Raw genomic sequence first — 20,773 nt, 5'->3', positions numbered from 1 at the left:
ATATTCATATTAATATTTCTACCACATGACCTCTAGGTGGCGCTTATTTGTCATGGATGTGTTCAGGCCTTTATTTTGTTGTTTAAAGTAACATGAATGCAAAAGTGATGGTGTTCAATGAAAAGTTAAGATTATAAGCTTTCAAATGATACCTCATATGCCTGATTTATGTAACCGGGGACTTTAACGTTTTAAGCGTAAACTTTACTTCGCGATAAAGCGCCCCCTTCTGGACATGCCGGCGAGTCTATAGTGTTAACGCACAGCAACACACTAAAATCCACTCAGAACACCATAATAAACACACAGCTGCATTTACATCATGTCAGAATGATCGTAATAAATTATTTCACTAGACAAACATTTCGAAACACTTCAAATGTCTCGTTTCTCTTCCCAAATCCTCACTCACGTCTCTCTCGTTCTATTTTAGGTATATAATTATTAATATATAATTGTAAAAAAAAAAATTATAAATTAAGCAATTAAACAGTACAGTTTGGTGAATGAAAATGCAACTTTGCCATTAGTTGAACTAATTTTCTACTAAGAAATGTTAAGCATTTTTTTCAACTAATCTTTTGCCATGAATAGTTTTTAGTGAAAAGAATGAACGGAAGAGACTGGAAAATGTGATCCTCTAGTTCTTCTGTTTGAGAGGAAAGACCCTAACACATAACATGCATGGGTGAGACTGCCTCGGGCACATGCCTCAGCCTTGACCTTTGACCTCGACTCGGAAACATACTGCTGAGAGCGTGGAGGTGTTGTGACCTTTGACCTGCAGTCTCTTTCAAAACAGCGTTGTGTCTCGGCTTAAAGGGATAGTTCACCCAAAAAAATGGAATTCTGTCATTATTTAATCACTCTCATGCTGTTTTAAACTTGTATGACTCTTCCATGGAACACAAGTGGAGATGTTAGGCAGTATGACTGCCTCACCATTCACTTTCAATGTATGCAAAAACTAACATTCTGCCTAACATCTCCGCTTGTGTTCCACATTTTTGGGTGAAGTATCCCTTTAAGCATATTTTCCCCATAAAGACACATTTATCATCAAGTAGTCTCTGAGTCCTCTCCTGAAACAAAGATCTTATTGTTGCTAACGTGAATTACAGTTGAAACGCAGCCATAAATGTCAGTCGCCGCCAAAAATGAATCAACGAAGCACTGGCTATTCATACTGTAACACTTCCACTTAATTACAGACTTAAACTGAGAAGCGAGAACATGTGTTGTACCTGATATTCACATTGTGATCTTTGTTTAGATTTGCAGTCTTTCACCTTCGTTCCAAAAACTGGTGAGCTGCCTTGCTGTCTACTGTGTACATAGGTTACTTACTACCTTGTAAGGAACATCCTAATCCAAATGGATCCTCAAAGTGACTGATTTGAAACGCTCTACATAGACAGCAGCTTTATGTTTCATACAAAATGGTGCTCAAGAGACTCGACTCACAATTGATTCCAACTGAGTTTGATGTTAGCATGTTGCTGAACTACCAACATAATTACATGAAAATAAACAGCACACACAAATATTGGGTAACATAGTCCATTATAAGATAATTAGATGGAACTTTTTAGTGGCCAAGTACTGAAAGTTAGAGTTCTTCTTCTTCTTGCACCATTGAAGTCTATGGCTGCCCATGGAACTGTACATAGGAAAGTTATGAACTTTGGCACACTGATAGAGTTCACTCTGAACTATAACTGACCCAAATTTGGTGTCTCTAACTCAGACCCTCTAGCGCCACCAACTGTTCAAAGTTTCACTTATGTTTATGTGTATAACTTTTGAACCATAAGGTCTAGAATCAAAATTCCTCTGATTCCTTGGCTCATGCTGAGTCAATTTTCAGCTATTTTTAATTTTCAGAAAAACCTACTTTTTTTAACTCCTCTTAGACCGTATGTTCGTTTTGCATGACATTTTTGTGTCATCTAGGGACACTGGGAACAAAAAGTTTTTAAAATCTTTTTGATAGAACATACCGTTCTCGATAAGCGTTTCAACAAGTTCAACAGGCAAGCACGCCAAAATGGACGTGAGGCTGTATCTTTGCAACGCTATAGCGTATTGACATGAAACTTGGTATATGTCATAGCCATTATGACTTGAGGTTACCTGCAAAGTTTCGGCACAGCGTCACCTAGTGGTCTGGAGATATGAAAATAACTTTTGAATAGTTTGGCCTAAAATTATGAGACAGGTCTCTTTAGATTCCTTAGGTCATGCAGAGTCGACTAATAGAGCTGTTCAGCTTGTAGTCCAAAAACCTGGAAGAGAGGATTATCCTATGTGTTTTTATTATGGGATTTTTGAATTTATGAGTTAAATAAGGTCTGTGGTAAGCATTACTTGACGATACGTGGACGTTTTGTTCTACAACATAAATTACACACAATCATACCTCAAACGTGAATTTTGAAGCTGTTTTGAATGACATACTTTTTTTAAATGCACAGCGGCTTCAGAATTCACGTTTGAGGTATGACTGTGTAATTTATGTTGTAGAACAAAACATCCATGTATCGTCAAGTAATGTTTACCAAAGACCTTATTTTACTTCAAAAAATTCAAAAACCCCATTGTAAAAACTCATAGGATAATCCTGAAGGAACCCATGGCGAATTAGACTTCTGGGATCGCTTACAAATTGACATCCCCCTGGAGTCGTGAGTTCGAATCCAGGGCGTGCTGAGTGACACCAGCCAGGTCTCCTAAGCAACCAAATTGGCCCGGTTGCTAGGGAGGGTAGAGTCACATGGGGTAACCTCCGCGTGGTAATGATTATGGGTTCTCGCTCTCAATGGGGCGTGTGGTGAGTTGTGCGTGGATCGTGGAGAGTAGCATGAGCCTCCACATGCTGTGAGTCTCCGCGGTGTCATGCACAACAAGCCATGTGAAAAGATGCGCGGATTGACGGTTTAAGAAGCGGAGGCAACTGAGACTTGTCCTCCACCACCCGGATTGAGGTGAGTAACCACGCCATCACGAGGACCTCTTAAGTAGTGGGAATTGGGCATTCCAAATTGGGAGAAAAGGGGATAAAAAATTTTTTAAAAATAAATTGACGTCACGGCTGTACAGCTCTATACCCATTTTCCAATTTGCACGAATATTGTTGTGTATCATCTAGGGACACTCGCAACAAAAATGTATTAAGAACTTGTCGATAGACCCAACGGTTCTTGTATAGTGCACCAACGAATTAGATGGCAAGATGCCAAAAAGCATCTGAGGCTGTATCTTGGTAATGCTTTGCTGTATTGACATGAAACTTTATATATGTCTTTCACCACACCTTTGACCACACCCTGACAGCATCACATAATTTGGTGACAGTGTCATCTATTTGTCAAAAGTTACAGTTAACTGTATTGTAACATTAGCAATTCTACCTGTGTTGTTTTATGCTGCTTTTCTTAATGTCATAATCAGTGATGTCTAATCAAATTTTCTAACATGCCATTGGAGCGCTTGGCCCCGTAATTGCTGCTAGCAGCCATTTTTATTTGTTTATTTTTTTAAATAATTCTTTGTGAGCAAATTTTTTTCATCTTAATTCCATGACACCATGTTTACAGTTACGAGAATGCAAAACAAATTTTATATAAATCCAAAGAACATTAGTAAAGTAGATTTGTAAGTATTGTACAAATGGTTTCAGTAGAAGTTTGCTAAGCTAACAACATTCTAATAACCTAACAAAATCTCAAATTAGCACAGAAATACATGGGTTAATGACGTGATGCTCATTTTTTGTCTGGATTTTTGTTAGTCAAAAATAGAATAAAAATGCAATTCACAAAAACTATTACAGTTATATATTCTTTAAATGTTTTAGTGGAGACAGTAGTAAATAAATCTACATCTCATTAAAAACAGAAATTCTTGAAAAAAGAAATGTTGGCATAAGTAGTTTGGAATAATCTTTTATTATTATTTCTGGAAAAAAAAAATAAGCAGTGAAAAAATTCCTTTTAAGATACTTTTTTAATATTATTAATATTTGAAAAACATTTGGCAACCAAATCAAAGTCAGGTGGCATAACCAACATGTGGATCACCGTTCTGTTGTTGTGTGACCACAAAAATAAATAAGTACATTTTACCTGTAGCTCAACTGGTACAGCGTGGCGCTAGCAACACCAAAATCATGGGTTTGATTCCTAGGGAACACACAAACTGCTGCCTGTCTGTCAGAAAGCTGGTAATCCACTGACAGATAGACATGGAAACAGAGAGTTGGTGTAATTTATTCTGGAGAATAGCTGGGATGATGGTGTTGAAAGCCGAACTGAAGTCCACAAAAAGGATCCTTGCATATGTCCCTGGTCTGTCCAGATGTTGCAGGATATGATGCAATCTCATGTTGACTGCATCATCCACAGACCTGTTTGCTCGATAAGCAAATTGTTGGGGATCTAGAAAGGGTCCAGTGATGTTCTTCAGGTGGGCCAACACCAGTCTCTCAAATGATTTCATGACCACAGATGTCAGAGTGACAGGTCTGTGGTCATTAAGTCCTGTGATTTTGGGTTTCTTTGGGACTGGGATAATAGTGGAAGGTTTGAAGCAGAAGGGAAATTCACACTGCTCCAGTGGTCTATTGAAGATCTGTGTGAAGATGGGGGCCAGCTGGTCAGCACAGGTTTTTAGACAAGTGGGTGAAACACCATCTGGGCCCTGTACTTTCCTTGTCTTTTGTTTCTGGAAGACCCGGCACACATCCTCTTCACAGATCTTAAGTGCAGGTTGAGTAGTAGGAGGGGGGGAGGAGTGGGGTTGCAGGAGGTGTTGGTGTTTGTGTGAAGTGAAGGTCAGAGTGGGTGTGGGGTGTGAGATTGGGCCTTTCAAATCTACAGTAGAACACATTCAGGTCGTCAGCCAGTTGTCAGCCAGTTGTTGGTCCACCACAGGGTTGGGGGTAGGAGTCCTGTAGTTAGTAAGTTGTTTCATGCCACTCCACACTGATGCAGGGTTGTTAGCGGAAAACTTGTTTTTCAGCTTATCCGAATAGCTTCTTTTAGCCACTCTGATTTCCTTATTCAGTGTGTTCCTGGCCTGATTGTACAAGATTTTATCTCCACTTCTGTAAGCATCCTCTTTTGCCTGATGAAGCTGCCTGAGTTCCGCTGTAAACCACGGTTTGTCATTGTTGTATGTAAAATAAGTCCTATTAGGGATGCACATATCCTCACAGAAACTGATATATGATGTTACAGTATCTGTGAGCTCATCCAGATTGGTGTCTGCAGCATCAAAAACACTCCAATCAGTGCAGTCAAAGCAGGCTTGTAGTTCCCACTCTGCTTCATTGGTCCATCTCTTTACAGTCCTTACTACAGGTTTACTACAGGTGTGTTTGTGTGAAGTTTTTAAGAAATATCAGTGATTTTGCCATTTTTATGAAAAGGCACATTTTGTTTTGGTCAAATGGCGTAACCCTGAGAAAACTTATTGATTTTCCTGATACTTGGTAAAACTGCATAACATTTTTAAAGTCATTAATTTCTTTTAAGAAAATACTATTAATGTTTTTCCCAAAAATGTATGAAACCAACATGGACACAGAGATGACATTTCTATGAACTTGACACGTTTTTAACTAGATTTGTAGAAGATTTCTCATGTTTATCATCTCAGACAACCTTATTTGCTTATGAGCCACATAGCACACACAAATATTTTGTGAAATAGTCAATTTTCATTACATTTACAGATTTAATTATATTTAAGTACTCAACATTTCTTTTTTTTTTTTCAATGAGCTTATTTCCTTCTCCACAAAGGGAATGTTACTTTAGAATATGACCAAAACAAGGTATCTTATATTTATGCTACATACACTATATTGCCAAAAGTATTCGCTCACCCATCCAAATAATTGAATTCAGGTGTTCCAATCACTTCCATGGCCATAGGTGTATAAAATGAAGCACCTAGGCATGCAGACTGCTTCTACAAACATTTGTGAAAGAATGGGCCGCTCTCAGGAGCTCAGTGAATTCCAGCGTGGTACTGTGATAGGATGCCACCTGTGCAACAAGTCCAGTCGTGAAATTTCCTCGCTACTAAATATTCCACAGTCAACTGTCAGTGGAATTTTAACAAAGTGGAAGCGATTGGGAATGACAGCAACTCAGCCACGAAGTGGTAGGCCACGTAAAATGACAGAGCGGGGTCAGCGGATGCTGAGGCGCATAGTGCGCAGAGGTCGCCAACTTTCTGCAGAGTCAATCGCTACAGACCTCCAAAGTTCATGTGGCCTTCAGATTAGCTCAAGAACAGTGCGTAGAGAGCTTCATGGAATGGGTTTCCATGGCCGAGCAGCTGCATCCAAGCCATACATCACCAAGTGCAATGCAAAGCGTCGGATGCAGTGGTGTAAAGCACGCCGCCACTGGACTCTAGAGCAGTGGAGACGCATTCTCTGGAGTGACGAATCACGCTTCTCCATCTGGCAATCTGATGGACGAGTCTGGGTTTATCGGTTGCCAGGAGAACGGTACTTGTCTGACTGCATTGTGCCAACTGTGAAGTTTGGTGGAGGGGGGATTATGGTGTGGGGTTGTTTTTCAGGAGCTGGGCTTGGCCCCTTAGTTCCAGTGAAAGGAACTCTGAATGCTTCAGCATACCAAGAGATTTTGGACAATTCCATGCTCCCAACTTTGTGGGAACAGTTTGGGGATGGCCCCTTCCTGTTCCAACATGACTGCGCACCAGTGCACAAAGCAAGGTCCATAAAGACATGGATGAGCGAGTTTGGTGTGGAAGAACTTGACTGGCCTGCACAGAGTCCTGACCTCAACCCGATAGAGCACCTTTGGGATGAATTACAGCGAAGACTGTGAGCCAGGCCTTCTCGTCCAACATCAGTGTCTGACCTCACAAATGCGCTTCTGGAAGAATGGTCAAAAATTCCCATAAACACACTCCTAAACCTTGTGGAAAGCCTTCCCAGAAGAGTTGAAGCTGTTATAGCTACAAAGGGTGGGCGGACGTCATATTAAACCCTATGGATTAAGAATGGGATGTCACTTAAGTTCATATGCGTCTAAAGGCAGATGAGCGAATACTTTTGGCAATATAGTGTACGTTTTGGAACAGTCTTTGGGAGTGTGCCAATGATGCCTAAAAATGCTGTCTAGTTAGGCGGCTCACTAAGATTTGGAACAGTCTTTGGGAGTGTGCCAATGATGCCTAAAAATGCTGTCTAGTTAGGCGGCTCACTAAGTTTTGGAACAGTCTTTGGGAGTGTGCCAATGATGCCTAAAAATGCTGTCTAGTTAGGCGGCTCACTAAGTTTTGGAACAGAGCCACTGTGTGTACTGTAGTGTGATTGTAAATAGACTCATTGTGTGGTGATTGTGACTCTTGTAAGCGGTGGAGTGTGTGTTTAACAGCTATTGTCTGTGTGAGTGATTGAACACTTGTGTTGTATTCACACAAACACTTTAACTCAAGCCAGGAAAACATGCCATTCCTCTAAGGTCATTCCAGGAAGGACACACACACACACACACACACATAAACACATTCAGATAGGAGATGGGGATCTAATTTCTCCTGGATGTTAAATCCGGGGTATTTGTGCGTTCCATCAAACCATTGGGGTTCAACTCCTTAATTTATACAGAAATCCATCCATTTGATGGATTTACTTTAAACGTGTAAGTGTGTGTGTGTGTGTGTGTGTGTACGAGCAGTTTAACTCTGTGTAAATTCAATAGTATTGAGTGATCTCTGCTTTTAAGGTTGACTTTGCTTTTAGTAACTAATGTGCAACAAACCAACAGTTTGTTTCAATTAACTCTAAATGAAAGAACGACTGTTCCAGAGGCTTCATAAAACCACAGATCTCTGAAATTAATTGTACATTCAATTCAGATTTGCTCAATAGTTAAAGGGATAGTTCACACAAAAGTGAAAATTCTCTCTCATGTCATCCCAGATGTATATGACTTTCTTTCTTCTGCTGAACACAAATGAAGATTTTTAGAAGAATATTTCAGCTCTTTTGGTCGATACAGTGCAAGTGAATGGTGATCAGAACATTGAAGCTTCAAGAAGCACATAAAGGCAGCATAAAAGTAATCCATAAGACTCCAGTGGTTAAATACATGTCTTCTGAAGCGATTACGATTGGTATTGGTAGGGCTGTCACAATTAATTTTCGTAAAAATTGTCATGTTTCTTAAGGTGCAAGTATGTTTCACACACCTTAAGAAGTCATTTTTTACATATTTAACTTCAGATATATAAATCAAATTATAAAATAGGGTTATATGATTTCCTTTTAAGGATTTAAAACCATATGAATGTGAGTATAATAAAGTTTTAATATCAAAATATTTCTAAATACTTTAAATATGCCTCAATTTTTAGTCAAAACTTTAGTTTTGGTCAATTTTACATTTATACTGTTTCTTTTGGAACTCATTAAAAAAAATAAAATAAAACAAAATAAAAAAATAACAATAATAATGAAAAAAAATATATATATATATACTATATAAAATACAAGTTTTTATTATATGTATATTATATAATATTATTTTATATTATATTATGCAATAGTAAAATATTTCTTCACTTTTGCACGTTATTTTAATGCTCTTTTATTAAACCCACGAGCCCTTATTTCTCATGAAGCAAAATATTTTTATCACGCCACAGAAAAATGTAAGTGTGCGTCTCCTCCTCCGTCACTGCATGTCATTAACACTGCGTATATGAACCCAATTTCACCAGAAATATTTGCCATTACACGATCATTTAAAGTGAAGCCGGAGCGCTTTGCGTTCACTATCATGTTCGTTTATATCTTTGCAGGATTTTGGTGCGAACCTCATCTGACGACACACTTATCAGAGATTTGGAAGCGCTTAAAATGGGCTCTGGTTGACATCCGCAGTGCGGCTCAGTGACTCTTGGAGTTCAAGGGCGCCATTGATAGCATTTATATATTCGCTTAAAATGCAATTATTTGGGCTTTAAAATGTGACTGGAATTTGAAGTGCACAATAACCGCAATTTAGAACTAATAACTGCAATCAGACGGCTATTTAATAATCGCGACAGGCCTAGGTATTGGTGAGAAACAGGTCAATATTTAAGTCCTTTTTTTACTTTAAATCTCCACTTTCACTTTCTTCTTTTGTTTTTGGCTATTTGCATTCTCCGTGCATATCGCCACCTACTGGGCAGGGAGGAGAATGAATAAGAATTTACAGTGTGATCTGCGTAGTTCGATTCCCAAACAAATTACTCTTATGAACCGGTTCTTTTGAATCTTTTTGAATTAAATTTTTTTTCTTAGTTAAAGTCTGTTTGTGCACACCTTTTGCAAGAATGTGTTCTGTCAAAATAGGAATGATCTCATCATTTGGCAACAGGCTGCTTGATGGCAGTAAAAACAATAAGAGTTACGTTACTTCCAAATATTTCTTCCTCAAAAGCACCAAAATAATCTTTAATGGAACCGGAATTGTTCAATTCCTTACGACTCCCATCCCTAGAGGAGAGGCGTGCTGTTATGTTTTTAAGAGATTAGAAAGTTGATTTTCACCTGGCGGATGATAAAACGGCGAAATAACCCCATTGACTTACAGTGAAGGAGGGAGAATGTCATAGAGACTTGAGGGTGGGCTCTTTTGATCTGTAATCAGATACAAGTTGTGAATGAGGACATATATGTTCCGCCACACTGACAGAAGTACTTGAATGTGTTTTAATGAGCATTGCATGATGTATGTTTTGGTCGCATATGCTGGTTTGTGCGAGTTTCTCTCATGCTGTGAATGAATTAGTGTGATTTTCTCTGTATGCTCTCTTCAGATGATTTTTCTCACTCATGCTGTGTGTTCCCGTGTGTATGCATGCCATTTTTCTGCAGGTGTTGTGCGTGTGGTCTCATCGAGAGTTGTGTCTCTTACCCTGTGTACATGTGTGTTAATGTGGTTGTGTGTGTGGGTTTGTGCACAGCATGTGTTGTTTGTTTATCTCACCTGGCAGTTTTCCTCTGTGTAACTTTACATTATTAATCTCTGTCACGCTGTGTGTATGTGTGTGTGTGTGTGTAGTGTGAGCAGTCGCATCAGCTGCGGGAGCATGAGGATGTGCAGGAGAGAACGACGCTGCGTTACGAGGAGCGAATCACAGAGCTGCACAGCATCATCGCTGAACTCAACAAGAAGATAGACCTGCTGCAGGGCACCACAATCAGGTCTGTAACACACACACACACACACACACACACACACACACACACATACACATTAGAGACTTCAAGTCTGGTCCACATTACAGCTTAGAGCGCAACAGTGCCTGTCCACTTTTTCCAGATGTTTTGATTCCGGAAGTATGTTTCCCATTCATATTTTCCATATGGATTTCATTAAGTACTTCATTAACCTTGTGCGACCCTGCGTACACATGCATGGACGTTGTATTTTGGCTTCGCTATGCGCAACGCATAATTTCATTTAATTAAAACCGACTGATCTCAGTTCAGGAAGTCTGTGCTGTCAGTAAAGGGTTCAACTTTCAACTTACAAAGTCATGTGACAAAACAACATGGCGCCGACCACAGAATGGAGAAATGCCAACTAAACTTTATCTGGTAAGAAACCTCATTAAGTTTTTACACTGAAACCTGTTTGAGTCAAAAGATTAGAGTCTCTAGTTTTATCCGATATATCATTTGAGTGATTTATCATGAAACGGCACACTGTTAAACACAATGACCACGTATGTGGACTATAGGCTCATTTTCCTTAAAATATCCTACATTCACTGTGCATCACATTGAGAATCAACATATGCATGCAACAGCTGAAAAATGTGTCTTTCAGAGGCTTTATATGGCGTTAGTGATGAAAATAAGGTGCATTTCAAACTGTTCTGAGACCAGTGCAGACAGACAGCACACTGGAGGTTAAGTCATTCACTAAATAGGGAGCAAGGGAGCATCCTATAGCTCTCTATGCAGTTAAGTGCATTCACTCCTAAAATCTGATCAAAAGTTCAGTTTCAGGCTGCAGATGATGTTTGGATCACTCAACATGTTTGACAGACATGTGACAATGATAATCAGTACATAGATTCAGAATTTATAATGTATCATTTTATTTTAACATGGTTGACAGTGATTGGATGATGCTGGACATTACTTTGAATCAGATTTAATTATGCAAATGTATGATGTAATGTCTGTAACATCTCAGAAACATGAATAACCAACACTCCTGGAAACATCATAAACAATCTGATGAAAATAATCTGACTTTTTATTGCTTGGTATTATTTTAAATTTCACAACTTAGTCCCGCTGTCCTCATATGAGGACATCAGTTTTTAGGAAAACTATTTGCTCTAAAAAAAAAAAATTTTTTTTTTTTGCTTGTTTATTAGGTGCTACTAGTTACAAATCATAAAGGGAAATGGAAAATGCACACAGCAGTCATGCTCGGGTCTCAGGAGGTTAAAGAGTTGTAAGCCATAAACCAAACAAACGGTGACTTCTATTGTTTTTAAATGAAGCTTCTGCACCCTAAACCTTGTACAGAAACCTTTTGGTGTTCGTAGATTTTAATACAGATTTAGCCCTTTTCAAGAGGTCCCCACAATAGAGATGATTTCAGGCATTATTGTCTTTGTGAAGACACAAATTCACACACATTCCTACAAACACTCCTTATACACACTCATACACGCAGGTGTTATGTAAACCCAGTCTTGCTTACGAGCATAACAGATTGTATCTGGACCGCACACACAAACAGTAAGTGTATGTGTAAGTGCATCTGTCTGAGGTCAGTCTGGGTCTGTGCGTCTGTGTGTAGGTCTTGTCTCCTGCAGACCCCTGGGACAGTTTTCCACTTTTACTGTCTCAGAACAGCAGCCTGCAGTGCATGACTGAAAACACACTGCAGTATCTGTTTCTGACACATCCATCGCTCTGTTGCAAAAACCTAGTGAGCTGATTTGCTTTCTAATGCCTACATAGGCAGCTACCTCTTAAGGCAGCATTCTATTTAAAAAGGAATAAAATAATAATGCAATTAAATAATAATAGCCTAATGATAATAACAATAATAATAATAATTATTAATATTTTATGACTAGGCATATATAAGTCATAGTTTATTTTTTGGGCCGTTTTTATTTGTTATTTTTGACGCACGTCCGGTTTAAGCCCCGCCCACATCCGGTTCTGTCCGAATACAGATACAGATAATTTTACCATAGCAACAGATACAGATAATGGCGTCGCTGCACACCCCTACTCATAAGCAACTGATTTAAAACACTCTGGGGCCAATTCAATAAACAGTTGCGCCACTATTGCACGTAGTATTTCAGCGCAAAAACCTGCGTCTTTTTCACTTACCACCCACAATCTAGTTTAATCAGGCACAATCAGTGCTGAAATTGTGCTGTGTCATGAGTATTTAAATGAAGTCATTGTCATTCTGTGCAAACACGCTGTAACAGTCTAAGGACAGGCGAGGAGGAGGCGGGAACCAGCTGAACAGTAAACATAAACTTTAATGATATAAATGAACTTAAAACAACATAAAACAAGGACAAAGACACACATGCAACATGGTCGCGTGCTTCTCTCTCTCTCCCGCTGATTCAGAGCTAGCCGTGCTCCATCACAGCCCGACCACGCCCTCCTCGTCACACTCCTCCCCTGCCTGATTCAGGCCGGGGCGCCACTGGTCTGACTAACTCCCCGAGACACTGCCCTTCCGGCGTTCTGTCAGCTGGTGGTCCACCCCGCCTCCTGTGAACCTGGGGGGAGAGACGAGGGGAGGCGTGGGGAGAGGGAAAGGGCGAGCGGAGACACACAGAGAGAGAGAGATAGGAGAGAGAGAGAAAACTAACATGCCGGCTCCCGTACATGCTGTCACCCGGTCCTCAACCGCTCCTCCTCCCTCTGCCAGACGACAGCTCGCTCCTCCCCTGGCAGATGGAACCACTCCCCCCCTTCTCGGTAGATGGCCGCAGTTCCACCGGCTCTCGGCGGCCAGCAGCGATCCCTCCGTCCCTAGGCAGATGGCCGCGGCTGCTCCCCTGGCGGATGGCAGTGGCGAGGACTCCACGACAGTGCATCCCTCCTCCCTCCCGTGTTTCAGCACCACTGTAACAGTCTAAGGACGGGCAAGGAGGAGGCGGGAACCAGCTGAACAGTAAACATAAACTTTAATGATATAAATGAACTTAAAACAACATAAAACGCGGCTGCGTGCGTCTCTCTCTCTCTCTTGAACCGGTGTCTCCGGCCGCCCCTTATCTCGCTCTCCCGCTGATCAGCTGAGAGATCCGTCACGGCCTGGCCACGCCCTCCTCATCACACACGCCTCCTTTCTATGTAAATTAGGCTTATTATAAATTTCGCTTCATTCACAAAAATTGCGAATGAAAGCTGGAAGTAAAATTAATTTAAGAGATTTTTGTGAACATTTTCTGTCGATCATATCAGCAGTAATTAATCAAATAATGATCAAATGATGTTGAAGATTCTTATAACCTGAGATGCGCAGTGTAGTCAAGCGTACCTTCAGCATGTTTACTTGTCTCGTCAGGGTGTGTCACAGCACAGAAAGCCCGTGCAAAAAAAATAACAGTGCAATTTATTCTTAGTGAATTCCCCCCTTTGTAGGCAGCATGAGTCAAATATTGGGATAAATAGTGCATTTTTAATTATTTTAAGTAGCAGTGTTAACCATCACACAAACCACACAACTGCGTGGGGCCCCGGTCGGAAAGCTGAGCAAAACGCTCAAGGGGGGGACGGTGATGCGCTGTTTTGTGTCTCAGAGCAATTCACATGCATTGTAAAGGCAAAGTGCTGCAGGTTCACCTATTCGCACCATTCCAAACATCGGCCTCGGAAATTGTAACCCCGCCCCTGATTAAATTGAACATTGCTGTTTCTATTGCTACAGTGCAGTATTGAATACAAGTATATAAATATAGATAGGGTTACGATTTATGTAATTTTACACAAACGCTAGCATATTTTTCCTGTCTGTCTTTTGAAACAGAACTTAATTTCAGAAATGCACCTGTGATTTGGGACAGATCAATTTATATATTGGCCAGACTGATTATTCGGATGATATTTGTCAATTTTTTAGACTGCCGACTTTGGCTAGAAACTAAATGCCAACTTGCCCAATCTATAGTAGTGTACTATTAGAAACATCGCTTCTGTTAGGACACCTTTGCTTAGTGCTCGGTGCTTTGCTCGCTTGACTTTTCGGTTTAGTGTCTTGTGAGTAAATATAGTGAAAATAAGTGTTTATTCAATTTCAGCAATGTTGTGATTCTTTTGCTGCATTTAGTTGTTTTATAGAAATAACAGCCATTTGCCATCGGCTCTCTAGATATCAGTATAGAGTGCAACAGTCTGTTTCCGGAAGGAAAAATCCCATTTATTTTTTCCATAGTGGAATTGATTTTTAATGATAGCTTATAAACCTTTAAAGACAAACCTACCGTGAGCTCTAAAGTGGTTTATGCTTCTGTTGAAGACATCAGTCCATGTTAATTCAACTTCGTTGGTCAAAAATCGTTTAATAGTGCAATAATTCCTGGTGAAGAACTACACTACCCATAATCCTGAAGAGAGATCCACCAATCAGTGAATAACGCCAAACAAAGCGCATCAAAGGAGCTCTGCAGTGACGCCACTACTGTGATGCAATATATTTATATATTTGTAAACTTTATCTGAATATTTTGCAATAAATTAAAATGGATTATTTCTATACTTAGTATCGGCAACTTTAAATCAATAGTTTTTTTTTGTTTTGTTTTTTTTTTTTGTGATTTTTCTCCCTTTTTCTCCTCAATTTGGAATGCCCAATTCCCAATGCGCTGTAAGTCGACGAATCTCAGTTGCCTCCGCATCTGAGACGTCAATCCGCGCATCTTATCACGTGAGCACGTTACCACGGAGACATAGCGCGTGTGGAGGCTTCACGCTATTCTCAGCGGCATCCACGCACAACTCAACGCACACCCCACCGAGAATGAACCACATTATAGTGACCACAAGGAGGTTACCCCATGTGACTCTACCCTCCTTAGCAACCGGGCCAATTTGGTTGCTTAGGAGACCTGGCTGGAGTCACTCAGCACGCCCTGGATTCAAACTCGTGACTTCAGGGGTGATAGTCAACGTCAATACTCGCTGAGATACCCAGGCCCCCTAAGTCATTCGCAATGGTTCATGGGATTGTAGTTCATTCCTTCATTAAAGACGTTAAGTACACAGTCTTGTATCTTTGTCTTTTTGTATGATTTTCATATACTTTTTTGCTTCAAATCAAAGTTTGTAACATTTTGATTCACCTGGCTGGTTTGGTTCATGGTGCACAACTCTTTTATAAAGGATTTTATGAATCTCTATGGGAAAAATACTTACAGAACCAAGACGGCTGATAAAGTATGATGCTTAAAAATACTACATAGACAGAGCAGCACTCGTGCACTCCAAACACAAAACATTACTTTTATACCCATATAATGTGATATGTATGTTTGAAACAGTGTGCCATAACAGATATATTGCCTCCAGATAGCACACCGTCTATTTCAGTGCTCTTTTAAATCTTCTGAAACCCAACCAGAGATAAGTGTCTACTTGAGCGTGTAGTGTGCACTTATTCTGCAGAAATCACATGCATCTTACTGAACGAACAGCATGAAAATAGCTCATGATTCTTCAAACATCTCATTAATTATCTGTCTGAGTAATGAACGAATATGCAACACATGTTTTGCTTCGAGTCGGTGACCATGTGTCTGTTTCGTTGCCCTGCCGTGCATGCGCGTGCGTTTGGTTGCATGTAAATGAGATGAACTTCAGTAAGAAGTGCAGTGTTTAATTAGAGAGGCCTCATAAGTATGCAGCAGGTCGTGCCATTTGCATGCTCATTAGGGAAATTAGAATATGGTGCATGACTTGAGGCCTCTGTTACTCCGTTCAATTTCATATTTATTCCGGAGTCATTGCAATGTAATGTAGCGCAGTTAAGGCAGCTTGAGTTTTATGCAATATTAAAGGAGATATTAAATGTTCTACTCCTCTGAAGCCCACGTAAATGTAAAGTTGCTCACCTTCTTGTTGTTCAAAACCTGTTTGATTTTCTTTCTTAACACAAAAGGAGATGTTAGACAGAATGTTCACGCTGCTCTTTAGTTGCAATGAAAGTTAATAAGGACTGGGGCTGATGGACTGAAAAATGGCAATAAAGTCAACATCCAAGTCCATATGACTCGTGGACTATATTCCTGCTTTGTGTGAGGATCAGACTGAAATGTAATTAATTCTCTGTCTCTCTCTCAGGGAGGAGGATGAGTTTTCAGAGTTGCGATCTGATCTCAGTCAAAGTCAACAGGAAGTTAATGAGGACGAGCGGAGTGTTGATCAGGACCCTGACCAGGCGTCTGTGTCACTGCCTGAAAACCAGTCCACACTGGTCACTGCAGACATGGGTGAGACACAAGCACCACTGAAACACATGGAACTCCCAAAATTTTGCGGGATTGTTATTTTTCCTGCTCAAATCTCAAAAGGGCCAGGGAGACTGGCGGCAAACCCGACTGAAATGTTTTAATAGGATTTATTAGTGGGTGAATCACACAAAATCTGTCAGTTATATTTTGCGTGAAGAAAATGAGGCCTATTTTAGAATCATGACAATTAAGTTCCCCCCTCCCCCCCCATTCTCATTACTGTAATGCAAAAAATAATTGCAAAACTAGGGGGGGTCTGGGGGCATGCTCCCCCATAAGAAAATTTTGCACATTTTAAAGTTAAATACTTCCATCTGGTGCACTTTGAGAGCAAAATTAAGAGGCTAGTGTTGTGCTCTTGTAAACAATTTTGTGCTCTTAAAGCTGCAGTAGGCAACTTTGAAATAAATCGAATTGTGAGAAACAGCGCAGGGGTGGGGTGGATTAATAGGGTTCAAAACAGTGTTACTATGAATGCAAACTTTAATACAGTGAAAAAGACACTCTATTAGCTTTACATAAATATATATAATTAAATACTGTAAGGGGGTTCAGTGGAAAGGAGGAGGCGAGAACCGGCTTGAGAATATAAATAATAATTTAATGAACAACTTAACCAAGAACACACAAACATAAACACATGCAGGGCAGCTGCCTGTAATTCTCTCTCTCGAATTGTCGTCCCCGGCCGCCTTTATCCCTCGCGCGCCTCATCAGGCTGATTGGGGACCGGGCGTGCGTCATTCCAGCCTGGCCCCGCCCTCCTCGGCTCTACACTCCTCCCGGCGTTGCCTCAGCCCGGGGAGCCCCAGGCATGACGTACATCCCCCCTTCCTCTCCGGGGGTGGGCGTGCCTTGCGCCCCGACTGCCAGTGGTTCATCCCCACCTTCCTCGACCTGGGAGGAGACAGGAGGGGAAAAACAACAACAACAAAAAACAAAATAGGCAAGGGAAAGCCAACACAGAGCGACAGAGAGAGAGAGAGAGAGAGAGAGAGAGAGAAAAAGAAACTCACTCACCGGTTCTATGATGCGCCGTCGGGTGGTCCTCCACCCTCTCAGGCGGACGACAGCCGCTCCTCCCTGGGCAGACCGGAGTCGGACCTCCAACCCCCAGCGGACAGAATGCCCCTCCGCGTTCCTGGCGACCTGTGGGGACACTCCTCCGCCCCTGGCAGCAGCCCTACCGCTCCAGGCGGTCGGGGAGTTTCTTCCCTCCTCCCCTCGTGGACGGCGGTCTTCTCTCGACCCCCCTGCGTTTCTAGGGGACGGCAGGGCACTCCTCCGCCCCTGACAGCGGCTCCATCGCTCCAGGCGGTCGTGGAGTCCAGTCCCCACTCACCTCGTGGACAGCGGCCGTTCCCCGCGTCCGGGTGGTTGGGCTACTCCGTCTCCCGGCGGATGTAACGGCGCTCCGCTGGGTGAACGGCAGTGTCGAGGACTCTGCGACGGGCATCCCTCCTCCTTCCCGGGTTTCGGCACCAGTGTAAGGGGGTTCAGTGGAAAGGAGGAGGCGAGAACCGGCTTGAGAATATAAATAATAATTTATTGAACAACTTAACCAAGAACACACAAACATAAACACATGCAGGGCAGCTGCCTGTAATTCTCTCTCTCGAACTGTTGTCCCCGGCCGCCTTTATCCCTTGCGCGCCCCATCAGGCTGATTGGGGACCGGGCGTGCGTCATTCCGGCCCCGCCCTCCTCGGCTCTACAAATACAAATTTCCAACATTCTTTTGAATGTCCATGTACTCAAATAAAATATTTGATGCCATGAGTGTACCTTCATTTACTATTACTATTATTTTGAATGTCCGTGGAAAATGCTCACAAAACAAAGTCAGTTATTTTACCTGATGAACTTTCACCTTTTGCTGACCCTTTATGCTTCGCAGAGCTAATGTGTGCTTCTAAATCACTTGCACCTTTATTAACAACTGACACATAAGTGCCAGATTTACATGTCATACATTCTGCTTCCCACGGATCTCGACCTGGTCGAAAGCATGGGGATTTTTGTGCAAATCTTCTGTAAATTTGCACTTTCGTTTGGGCATTGTTTCCACTCAGCTGTCCTTTACTGCAACTGTTTGATGTCGAACACAACAGCACTTTGCACATTCGCGGAGAGATTGACAGGCAGGAATTTGGCCAATAGTTGCTGCAAGCCTCTTATAATCGACCAATTGGTGTGCGAGAAGGAGGGGCTTACAAAGAGGGATTAAAGCAATGCAAATATGCGCGCACACACAGTGAAGTATTAGACCAGATGCACATCATAAAGCAACTAAAGCCGAATCCCGGACATTTTCGCAAATTTTGAAATCCCGGCCGGACACTATCTTAAGGTCTGAAAAAGAGGACATGTCCGGGAAAAAGAGGACGTATGGTCACCCTAATCATGATTCTAACTTCAGCAGTAATATTATCTGTTTGCTCTTGTACACTGATGATTGTGTGTGGAGTAGTGTATAAATGCAGTGGATATATTTAATGTTAGTTAACGTTACTTACCTCAAAGATTTGTCGTCCTCCTCAACCAAATAACGTTAGACGGATCCAGGAATACTCCAGTGCATATATCTGCGAGTGTGTTTGAGCGCGTGAGTTTACAGCAGCGGGTGAGGAGCTGACTGGCGCACGAGAGAGCGCGCAAAACACAACCTTTTATTTTATGTTATTATGAGACTGAGAAGTGCAAAAATATTTTAGATGAGACCGTGGTGGGGCAAATTAGACTAGTCAATGGGAAACACTGTAGTATAAAAAATATAAACAGTAAAAATTTTATAAATAATATTTTTTGCATTTTCATGACAATTAAGTACCCCCCCCTCCATTCTCATTGCTGTAATGCAAAAAATAATTGCAAAATTATAAATATAAACTTTCAAAATAGTATACAAATATAAACAGTAATATTATAAAAATATAAACAGTAAAAAATGTCCTAAATAATATTTTTACATTTGAATTTTTCATGACAATTAAGCACCCCCCCATTACTGTAATGCAAAAACTGATTACATAAATATAAATAGTATTTTACCAAATAAATGCTATAAAAATGTAAACAACAGTAATAGTATAAAACATAGTAAAGTAAAAGTAAAATGTAAAAAAAAAAAAATTCATAAAAAAATTAAGCATCCCCCATTCTTGTGACTGTAATGCAAAAATTGCATATATAAAATAATTGCATAAATATAAATAGTAATGCAAAAGATAAAAAGGATAAAAATATAAATAGTAATGCAAAATAATAATAATAATAGTAATAATGTAAAAAAAAACTTACCCTGATTTAAATTAACTATTGTAACTATTAATGTAATGAAAGTTTTTTTTTACCCGATTAACCTGATTGGCACTTCACTTCATTTTTGTATCTTTTGTTTTCATTTTTTGTAACAGTGACTTTAAGCATGTGTATCGTGAATGAGTTTTCACTGGATGCGTCTCGATTAGTTCGCTCGTTCAGTAGTCAGGGCACTGATCAGCGAGTCGGCCATGTTTAGGGCTGTCTCGATCGTAAAATCATTCCAGTGCACTGAAACGTTCGCTCCCTAAAAAATCCCACAATACCAGGGAGCATCGTTGCTCCCTTATCTTGTTTCCCTTACTGGAAACGTCGTCAGTTCTTCTGTTGTCTCTCAAGTCGTGAGAAGATGAGCACAAGTTTATCTTTAAAAGAGATGTTGTTTGTAATGCCTTTCATTAATAAATACAATGAAAGGGAAACTATCTTTTAAATATTAGAGTTGTTAAAAGTATGTTTAAAAAACACTCCTTTATATTTGTATTTCTTTATTTAATGTAATGTATCTTTCATAATAAAACCGTACGTTTGAATATCTTCAATGAAAATGAATGATAGTGTCATTTATACAGCGATCATGCTAATAAAAAACAGCTGCGCTTGAATGTGCACCCTTGCCAGTGCCCAAATTCGTGTTAACGATATACTGATTCACGATATAGGGAGCTAGGGAGCTGATTGAGACACACCCATTGTCTGGAGGTCACAACTGTGTTTATCAGTGCAGACTCATGGGAAATATTGACGTTAGGTGCCTCTGATTGTCTTCTGGTCTCATTATACCGACCTCACTGACCTCACGGGAACAATCAGTGAAAGTAGCGCTCAAAGCACTTCATTTATCTTGAGACCAAACAGCACTTTTACCTGCAGGAAAGAAAATTAGATTATCTTACAAATAAGA

General features: G+C 40.6%; 1 protein-coding gene across 3 annotated transcripts in view; it reads left to right on the top strand.

Moving 5' to 3' along the window:
- The window catches only part of LOC127423252 (colorectal mutant cancer protein), a 171,985-nt gene that overhangs the window by 86,118 nt on the left and 65,094 nt on the right, over positions 1-20,773 (top strand). For all 3 annotated transcript variants that reach the window (XM_051667409.1, XM_051667425.1, XM_051667417.1), the window contains 2 exons: positions 10,098-10,240; positions 16,379-16,527. In XM_051667409.1, the coding sequence (XP_051523369.1) occupies positions 10,098-10,240; positions 16,379-16,527 (292 nt within the window). The remainder of the gene's footprint in view (positions 1-10,097; positions 10,241-16,378; positions 16,528-20,773) is intronic.

The sequence above is a fragment of the Myxocyprinus asiaticus genome, chromosome 3 (genome assembly GCF_019703515.2).
Source record: "Myxocyprinus asiaticus isolate MX2 ecotype Aquarium Trade chromosome 3, UBuf_Myxa_2, whole genome shotgun sequence".
NCBI classification, from domain to species: Eukaryota; Metazoa; Chordata; class Actinopteri; order Cypriniformes; family Catostomidae; genus Myxocyprinus; species Myxocyprinus asiaticus.
The sequence above is the reverse complement of the archived record's forward strand: the minus strand, read 5'-3'. Positions and strand labels throughout refer to the sequence as shown.